General features: G+C 32.7%; 1 protein-coding gene across 1 annotated transcript; it reads right to left on the bottom strand.

Moving 5' to 3' along the window:
• Positions 1 to 9,180: 9,180 nt before the first annotated feature.
• Positions 9,181 to 10,140, bottom strand: LOC143645988 (olfactory receptor 8K1). The gene has a single exon (XM_077115070.1). The coding sequence runs from the start codon at positions 10,138 to 10,140 to the stop codon at positions 9,181 to 9,183; it is 960 nt and encodes a 319-aa protein (XP_076971185.1).
• Between the last annotated feature and the right edge of the window lie 309 nt (positions 10,141 to 10,449).

The following is a 10,449-nucleotide window of genomic DNA, read 5'->3' on the forward strand; positions in this document are numbered from 1 at the left end:
TTGTCTATTGTTGATTTACTTCTAAATTATATAAAGCTTTAATATATTTGCAAGATCAAAACTACATAGAGGGTGGGCCGTGGTGGTTCAGCAGGCAGAGTTCTCACCTGCCTTTGATTCTCAGTGCCTGCCCAAGACAAAACAAAAGCAAAAACAAACAAACAAACAAAAATTCCCAACTACATAGCAAGGTATATTAAAAAAATTGAACTCCATACCTTTCTGTACCCCTCCATTCCTTTCATGTCTTAAAGGTAACCCTTTTTTTTATTTGACTTTTCAATGCTACTTTTCAAATTCATTGACACACTAGTGCCTATTTTTAAATCAAATATTAAATAAATATATGTATTTTTATTCTTTGATTTCTCATGCACAGCATGAAACATACTAGTAATTCCCTTCTCTTTTTTTATTTCCAGTACCATAGCCTGATGATCATTATTTATCATACCAAGAACATTTCCTCATTCCTGGGAGAGGCATAAGGATATTTGTGTTCTAATATATTGCTAATATAAATAATATTCCAATGAATAACCTTGTATGCGTGTTATTTTATATTTGTGTCAATATTTATTTGGGATATTTTTCTTAGAAGTAGGATTGTTGGCTGCTATAATCTCGCTAGATAGTGCAGTTACATTATTTTTCAATTTCTATCAACATTTTATGAGGGTCATTTTTCCCTTCAGGCTAATCAAATGCTTTCATTTTATAGTCTCAAGTCAGAAATGGTATCTCTTGGTGTTTTATTTATATGTTCAAAGACAATCTCAGGTGGATGCCATTTACCCTCTCCCTTTACACATAGATTTGACATTTTTGACATTGACCCTTCCATAATGAAAAGATTGCAAAACATATATAGACATATATTTTTTATATTTTTTCATATTTTAAAACTTTTATTGTGGCAGCATAATATACAACTCAATATTTCCCATTTTTACCACTTGTGAGGATACAAGTTGGTGGAATTAATTAAATTTACAATGGTGTGCTACCATAGCCACCATCTATTACTGAAGTGTCTCATCACCCCAAGCATGCTCATTAACAATAACTCCCCATTCTCCACTCTCATGGACACTGCAGTCGGTAATCTGCTTTAATATCTATGTGATTTGCTGATTCTAGGTATTTCATATGAGATACAATGTTTGTCTTTTCATATATGGCTGGTTTCATTCAATATATGTGCTGGTTTGAAAGGAAGTATGCCCTCTAGAAAAGCCATGTTTTAGTCAAAATCCCATTTCATAAAGGTAGAATAATCCCTATTCAATACTATATGTTTGAAACTGTGATCAGATCATCCCCCTGGATGATGTGATTTAGTCAAGAGTGGTTGTTAAACTGGATTAGGTGATGACATGTCCCCACCCATATGAATGGGTCTTGATTGGTTTATTGGAGTCCTATAAAAGAGGAAACATTTTGGAGAAAAGAGATTCAGAGAGCAGAGAATGCTGCAGCACCACAAAGCAGAGAGTCCACCAACCAGTGACCTTTGAAGATAAAGAAGCAAACCACCTCCTGGGGAGCGTCATGAAACCACAAGCCAGGAGAGAAAGCTAGCAGATGATGCTGGGTCTGCCATGTGTCTTTCCAGCTGAGAGTGAAGCCCTGACTGTGTTCACCACATGCCTTTTCACTTGAGAGAGAAACCCTGAACTTCATTGGCCTTCTTGAATCAAGGTATCTTTTCCTGAATGCTTTTGATTGGATATTTCTATAGATGTGTTTTAATTGGGACATTTTCTCAGCCTCAGAACTGTAAACTAGTGACTTATTAAATTCCCTTTTAAAAAGCCATTCCATTTCTGGTATATTGTACTCCATCAGCTAGTAAACAAGAACAATATGATATCTTCAAGTTTCATCCATGCTGTTGCCTGTTTCAGAACTTCATTCCTTTTTATGGCTGAATAATATTTCATTGTAAGGATGTACCACATTTTGTTAGCCATTCATTTGTTGATGGACATGTGGGCTGTTTTCACTATTTGGTTATTGTGAAAAATGTGACTATAAATATTACTGTACAAATTTCTCTTCAGTCTCTGTTTTTAATTATTTTGATTGTATGTTAGCAGTCATAAGGTAATACTATGTTCAATCTTTCATATTTTGTAAAAATTATTTATTGTAAAATACAATATATATAGAAAATGATGAATTTCAAAGTACCATTTAACAAGTAGTTGCAGAGAAAATTTCAAAGTATAATAAGGGTTGCAGTTCCACAATTTCAGTTATTTCTTTATATCTGTTCCAATATACTCAAAGCAAAAATAAATATCTATATAATCATTCAGTAGCCACAGTTAAATTCTATCTTTTCTCTTACAATTCTTCCATCTCATTTGATCATGCTCTCAATGTTGGCAATGACCATTCTAATGTCTTCTTGTTGAAAAGGGGTGTTGACATTGTGATTCCATACTTAATGAGGATTTTTAAATTTCAGAAAAATAAGAGATTCCACACTTCTATGTGGCCTCCTTACTAACTGAAACGTCTGTCACAGTTGCACATTCTACAATTAGAGTCAACCATATAATGTTGTCTTAAAATAAACATAAGGTAATGCCAAATGAGAACTTTGTCACGATGTTAATTTAACTGATCAAAGAAAATTTTTCTGGGATTTCTCACATTTCTTCTCCGTAAATTGGAGGGATTTAGAAGATAATCCTTTGGATGCTTTATTAATTAATAGAGAGCAGTTTATTCATTGAGTTCCTTGTACTAGCTTCTTCTGTTCTCAATGATATCTAGCCAATAGATGAGGACATTCCAGTAAAACAAAGGGTTTAGAAAGACTTTTATTGCTTTTATACACCTCATACATTGTGGAAAAAATGTTAACTACCAGTGTGTTGGTCTCAGTGGAACGATTTCAACACAATGATGACACTCAGCAGCCATGGTGAAATAAAATTTTAATGGCTTGCCTAGGATCACTCAACAGGTTCGTCATAGCTCAAGACACTAGAATGTGGTTTTATGCACCATTATTTTAAAGTATCTTGCTTTTTGTCACTGCCAACTGATCCCCTAAAATTGTCTGCCTGGATCACTACATTCTAGATGCATTTGCCTTCTGGTTATTTCTAAAACATGTCCATCACGTTCAAGTCTCAAGATGTGTACACCAGCAGCTGTCTCTGCCCTATTTTAGTTATAAGGTTTCCTCATCCTTGGATAGCACTTTACATACTTGCCTATTTTTCATCAATCTTCACGCTAAAGTAGAAATTCCACAAAGGAAGAAACTGCTTTGTTCACCATTATATTCTTGCAACCTAAAACAAAGTCTTTTAAAAATTAAGTACACAATACAGATTTTTAAAAAGTGTAGTATGTAAATTTTCCTGTAGCCTATGGGCATTTTTGTTGAAAAGGATACTCTCTTATGTTTTGTCACTTTTTCTGATTCAGGAAAAATATTAAATCCAAATCAATAGTCAGTGTTCATTGCCAAGTTTTATATTTGAAATTTTTCCTTGAAATTTCAGGAATATTCCTACCTAGATGAAGCCTAATGGCTTTATTGAATTTTGCTGAATCCAGACCATATTATGATTACTATTTTTATGATAGTAACTATAATAATTTAATAAGTATATCATGCATCAACCATATTCATAAGTCACAGAGGCATCTTCTCATACATTTGGAACATGTGTTAACAGAATTCAAAGAAGGACTTATTTAATGAACTGAATGCAACTAGCGTCCTGCAAGCCACGTAGGAGAGGTTTGCTTGCAAATAGTTCAGGGCTTTTGCCAATCTTATGGGTGGATTTGTGTTTCCTAAACATTTTTTTTTGTCACTTTGACTTGGTGGAATTTGCCTGTCTTATTGAACTTTTTAAACCTCATTTGAAAGCCTTGGAGAGTGTGAAATAGGTATGCTTTGAATCATATCTCCTATGGGAAGTTCCTACGGGGATACTATTATTAATCTCACATTCCCTCCTGAGTTTTGATAGTGGATTTGTACGTGAGAACTTTGGGGTTGAGCCTATCTGAACAAAGTAATTACATTATATTGCTTCAGACTTCTTCATAGTTGGGGAAAATTATAATACAGTTGACATAGAATTCTTAGAATTCCAAGTCTTTCAGCAAGACCAATGTCATTTCAATAAATTAAGAAACTATTTTAAAATAGACACTCAGAATAACTGTTACAATCTATTTTTAGAAAGAAATCATCAAAAATAAAATATTTTTAAAATTGTAAGAGGAATGATGATTTGTCCAAGAAATATGGCTATGTACATCTCAAATTCTGTCAGCTGATAAAATTTCCATTCAGACTAAAGGATTTATGATTGGCAGTTCAGGGCAAGCCCTTCCTGGTGCATTTGGGCTATCATGAGTTACACTGTAGTCAATAAAATTGTCCACCTTATGAAGTAATAAGGGATGTTTTTAAAGATTGAGAGAGATTCAATCATGTGCCAGGGGTAATATTGGTGAGAAAAGCTTCATAGGCAAAACAAATTTTCTGGATACTTCTTTGAGAATTCTCAGAGAATTACTAAACTGGGTGAGATTGTAGAATATATTAAGTCACAAAGTTTCCAGACAGTACTTGAGTACCAATTTGTGAGACAAATCTTCCTTACAAAATAATTCCAAATAATAAATACAAAAGGAAAATGAGGGAAATAGGAAATTACTGATAGGACTCCATGGTAAAAATAGTCACAAACAACCTCTGTTAATTAATGTTAAAGTTTGTGGGAAAAGCTTTAAGAGATTAAAGCTTGAGAGTCCCATCAAGGAGGGTGAAGGACAATTTTTTTTCATATATTGTACCATATTAGTAGGTGTATTTTCTAAATATTATGCAATTTCATTTTGTTTATAATTAAAACCAATCCAATGTTTGTATAAATATCAAAGAGGTATACTGAAGACAGCTGGCATCATCTTGAGATACCAATAGCTCATCTTTTCCCAACTACTCATTCAAAGACATTTCACTGTGGGTTTTAAGTCAGTTTTGCTGGGAATATTTACACCATGGGAGTCAGCATAAAGGTCAAAGCTTTTCACCTTATTTTTCAAAGAGCTGGTTATGAAACATTTATCAGCACACAACTAACTCTCTTTCCTGTTTAACATTTTGTTTGTTTGTTTGTTTCTTTATTTGCATGGGCAGGCACTGGGAATCGAACCTGGGTCTCCAGCATGGCAAGTGGAATTCTGCCACTGAACCACTGTCACGCTGCCCTGTTTAACATTTTTATACATTGTTATATAAAATATTTTAATATATTTTACTATTGGAATGATAAATATCTCCCTACAATATCCTTAAGAGGCTCATATAATGATAAATTTATGTAAAATAACTCTTTCATTATATACAACTATGTTAATGCTGTGAACTTACAACAAAATTGAGAGAATAAATGCATTTTAACTATTTTTGAAATTGTCCAAAGTGGCAGCTACTTGAATACATTTTAAGTGATATTTGTTTAACAATGTAATGACGTGCCTTAATGGTAAAGTAAAATAGGGCCATTAAAGAGTACAACACGTGTACATTGATTGATATTTAAATTTCATAATATAATTAGCTAAAATTAAAATCCTATTAATTAAGTTATATAGTGATAACTGTTTTTTATATGTTCACTTGTCATGATCCATGGATGAAAGAGAAAACATGGAAGCTTAAATTTTCTATGCCAAAATTTGAACTGTATTTTGGTTGATTCATCCAAAGATCAAGGAATCAGAATCCACATTATTTTATATAAAATATTCAGTATAATAAATTACAAAACATTCAAAGAAGGCATGTATCACAACCCTTAAACAGTAGAAATTAAGAAATAATATATACTGTGTCTTCAGTTCCTTGATATCAGAGTTAGCAGACAAAATCTTCAAGGTAGTCATGATAAATGCTCAAATATTAAATAGAATTAAGTTTAAAGAATCAAAGGAAACTATGATTAGAATGATTCATCAAATGAAAATAAAGAAAATTTGTTGAAAAATTGAAATGCCAGAGTTGCAATAAATGGATAAATTTGTAGAAAATACATACATGTGTTCAACAGCAGATTTAAAATGGCAGAAGACAGAAATGAGAGACCTAAAAACAGATCAATAGAGATCATGTAAACTAAAAATAGAAGGAAAAATGAAGAAGAACAAATAGAACCTCAGAGACCTGAATTGCCAAGCACACTGATGTATGCCTTATAGGAATTCCACAAGGTGAGAAGAAAGGGGAAATAATACTTTGCAGAACAGCAGCTGAAAAATTCTTAAATATGATGAAAAACATTAATATATACATCCAAGCACTTCAACAAAATCCAAGTATGATTAACCTAAAGAGATCCACACCAATAGGCAAATTATTATTAAACAGAAGTAAAGAAAGGAAATCTGGAAAATAGCAAGACAACAACATTTGTCATGTACAAGGGGACCACAATAAGCATAGCAGCTTGTATCACATTAGATATAATAAAAGCCATAAAACAGTGGGAAGACAGATTGAATGTCCGAAAGACACACACTATCAAACAAAAATTCCAGTAAAATAAAGACATTCACTGACAAATAGGACTAAAAAAATTTGCTGCTAGCAATTCTGCCTCAAAAGAAACATTAAAGAAAACTTTTCAGTTTTAAGACAAATGCATCAGACAATAATTGAAATCCACATGAAGAGCTACAGAACATGGGGAAATGCTGGAATGTAGGTCAATTAAAAGATGCATACTTATATTTTTCTCCTTTCTTCTGTTAACCATTTTAAAATAAACTTAACCAAACAGTAATTACAAAACTGTGTATTTGAACTACAAAGTATAAAGATGTAGTACATGACAATAGTAACATGGTAATGAATTGACATTGGAGGGAAGTCTCTAATTTTATTGGAATTAAGTTAATATGCAACTATTTTAATTTAAGATGTATATTGTAATATGCAGAGCCATAACCAAGAATATAACTCAATATTATAACAAAAATCCAACAAAGAAATTAAAATGGTATGTTAAATTGGGTATATTTTAGATTAAAAAAGGAATAAGAGAGCAGTGTAAGAACTAAAACATCTGAGATATATAAAAAATAAACAACAAAGTGAAATATGTAAATCTAACTATATTAATAACTATGTTAAATGTAGTTGCATTAAAAATTCAAACAAAGTGCAGAGATTAACAAACTTGATACCCTAAAAGATCGAACCTCATGCTGTCTATGAAAGACACACTTTAGATTCAAAGTCAAAAGTAAGTTTAGGGGGGCGGGCCGCGGTGGCTCAGCGGGCAAAGTGCTTGCCTGCTATGCCGGAGGACCTCGGTTCGATTCCCGGCCCCAGCCCATGTAACAAAAACGGAGAAACAGAATACAATAAAAACAAGAAAATGTTTAAAAATGTTTCCCTTTCTTCCTTCCTTCCTTCCTTCTCTCTGTCTTTCCTTTAAAAAAAAAAAAAAAAAAAAAAAAAGTAAGTTTAGGGTGGTGTGATGGTGGCTCAGTAGCAGAATTATTGCCTGCAATGCTGGACACCCAGGTTAGATTCCCAGTGCCTGCCAATGCAAAAAAAAAAAACAACAACGTAAGTTTAAATTCAAATGATGGAAAATTATATAACATGCAAGTAGTAACTGTAGATGTAGAAGCAACTGTACTTACAGGAAACACAATAGACTTAAGACAATAATACTAGATGTAAAGTGGTATATTTAATAATGATTAGAAATCCAATGCATCAAGATAATATAACAATTACTAATTTAAAAATACATATGTGCATAACAATATAGTCCCAAAATGCATACAACACAAAAAGGATGAAATTAAAGGTAGAAGTGAAGAATTTAAGATTAATTGTTGGAGACTTTAATATCCCCTCTCATTAATAGACAGAACAATTAGAAACCAGCAAGCACATGGAACATTATGTTTACAAAGGGTGGAGAGAAACTCATTTTGTTCAGAATCATTTGATACTTCACATGGCTAGTTCTAAGGAACTTATAAAAATATATAGGGCCAATATATTGAGCAAGGTTGAAGGGGAAATCAATATGTTAAACCTATATCTATTTCTCTACATCAAGAGCTAATTGTCAGAAAATGTAATTAAGAAAGCAGTTACTTTCACAATTACATTCAACAAAATAAAATACTCAGAAATAAATTTAACAAAAAAATTGCAAAATTTATACACAGAATACTATTAAACCTTGCCAAGAGAAATTAAATATTTAAATAAAGGGAGATATGTCATGTACATAGGTTAGGAGACTCAAGATTTTTGAGGTGGTAATTTGCCACAAACTGATCCATAGATTCAGTGCAATCATTTTCAAAATCCCAGCAGGCATTTCTGTGGATATTGTCATGCTAATTCTAAAATTCTTTGGAAATATAATGGAACTGGAATAGTCATATGATTTTTAAATGAAGGAAAAGGTGGGAGAAAACCTCATTTCAGAATTTACTATTACATTGCCATAATTTAGAGGTGTATCATTCTCATAAATACAGATATAGATCAGAGGAACCTAGTTAAGGGTCAAAGAATAAAGCCATCTATTTTTGGACAATTATTTTATGACAAAGATGCCAAGGAAATTCAATGAGGAATTTTTTGCCTTACCCCCAAAATTTGTTATGATGTGCCTTATTTCTAAATAATGTAGTTGTCAATAGGACCTTGAAAAACTTTGGGGGCTTATAGTATCTAGCTAAAATGTCTTTCAAAGTGAAGAAGAAAAGTGCTGAGTGATATAAAAGGAAGTGTTTTTTTCATAACAAGAGGAAAATATAGAAGAATGAGTCTGATCAAATACTATTTTTTGATTCTATGTATATGCTGACAGACTATTTTTTTAACTGCGAAATCTTCACACACATACCTCCCACATACGGTGTGTACAATCAATGGATCAAATATCATCACATAGTTGTGTATTCATTATCATAATAATTTTAGAACATTTACATCACTCCAGAAAAAGAAATAAAAAGAAGAAAGAAAAAAACTTACATATTATGTACCTGACCCCTCATTCTCATTGACCACTTATATTCCCATCTACCTTATTTATTTTACCCTTCTGACTGACTATTAAGCAAACATTGTTGGATCTTGTATTACTGAACATTAAGATATTAAGTGAGCATTTTGCTTTGATTAGTTAAGATTCTCTTTAGAGCACCTTTTACTTCTTTGTTCCTCAAGCTGTAGATCAATGGATTCAGCATAGGGATAACCAGAGTGTAAAACACTGAGGCCATTTTATCAATATCAAAAGTATGGCTGTATTTGGGTTGCAGGTAAATAAACAACAGTGTCCCATAAAAGACAACCACCACTGTCAGATGGGAGCCACAGGTAGAGAAGGCTTTGTACCGCCCGTCAGTTGAGTTCATTCTGAAGATGGTCACAAGAATAAACATGTAGGATACAAGGACAATTAACAAGGATGAGAGCAAATTACAGCCTGAAAAGATCAAAATTATCAATTCTAATTCATGTGTGTCAGAACAGAGTATAGATATCAAGGGGAGGCAATCACAGTAAAAATAGCTGATGATGTTAGAGCCACAAAAGGATAATGTAAATAACTTAATTGTGAGAAATAGGGACACAAAAGTGCTGTAGAGATATGGAATAAGAATCAGCACCCAACACACTTTCTCTGCCATGATCACCACATAGAAAAGAGGTTTGCAGATGGCTACATAGCGATCATAAGCCATTGCTGATAGAATAAATAGTTCACTGATGATGAAAATCTCAAAGGTTGCAAGTTGAGTAGCACACCAATTGTAGGAAATTGTATTTTCGTTCACCACAAAGTTTACCATCATTTTTGGGCCAATGACAGTGGAATATCCAATATCAGTAATGGACAAATGTCTAAGAAAAAAGTACATGGGTGTGTGTAGCTTGGAATCCACATGGGTCAACAAAATCATGCCCAAATTGCCTATCACTGTAACTAAGTATATGATAAGAAAGGTTGCAAAGAGGGGTGCCTTCAGTCCAGGGTTATCTGTGACACCTAAGAGAATAAATTCAGTCACGTGGGTCACTGCAGTATGATTTTGTTGTTCCATATGGTTCATCTTCGTAACCTGTATAAAGCATAAAATCAGTACTTATTATATTGGCATGCAATCCCTGAGAAAGCATAGACCATAATGTCTAAACTATAAGGGCATATTCTCCATTTCAAAATCTAAATAAAGATTCCTCCATCCATCTTGTCAAAAGTATACACACCAACACTTAATCCATTGAAACTTTGGTCAAATATACCTTAACAGAGGCAAAATATTTTGATGTAGTTGTTTTTCATGCATCCACAATGACTTAATTCATTTGACCCAAACTCATTTTAAGTATGTCAAAATAGGTATATATTTTCAGCTTTT

Source organism: Tamandua tetradactyla, chromosome 9 (genome assembly GCF_023851605.1).
Source record: "Tamandua tetradactyla isolate mTamTet1 chromosome 9, mTamTet1.pri, whole genome shotgun sequence".
NCBI lineage: Eukaryota > Metazoa > Chordata > Mammalia > Pilosa > Myrmecophagidae > Tamandua > Tamandua tetradactyla.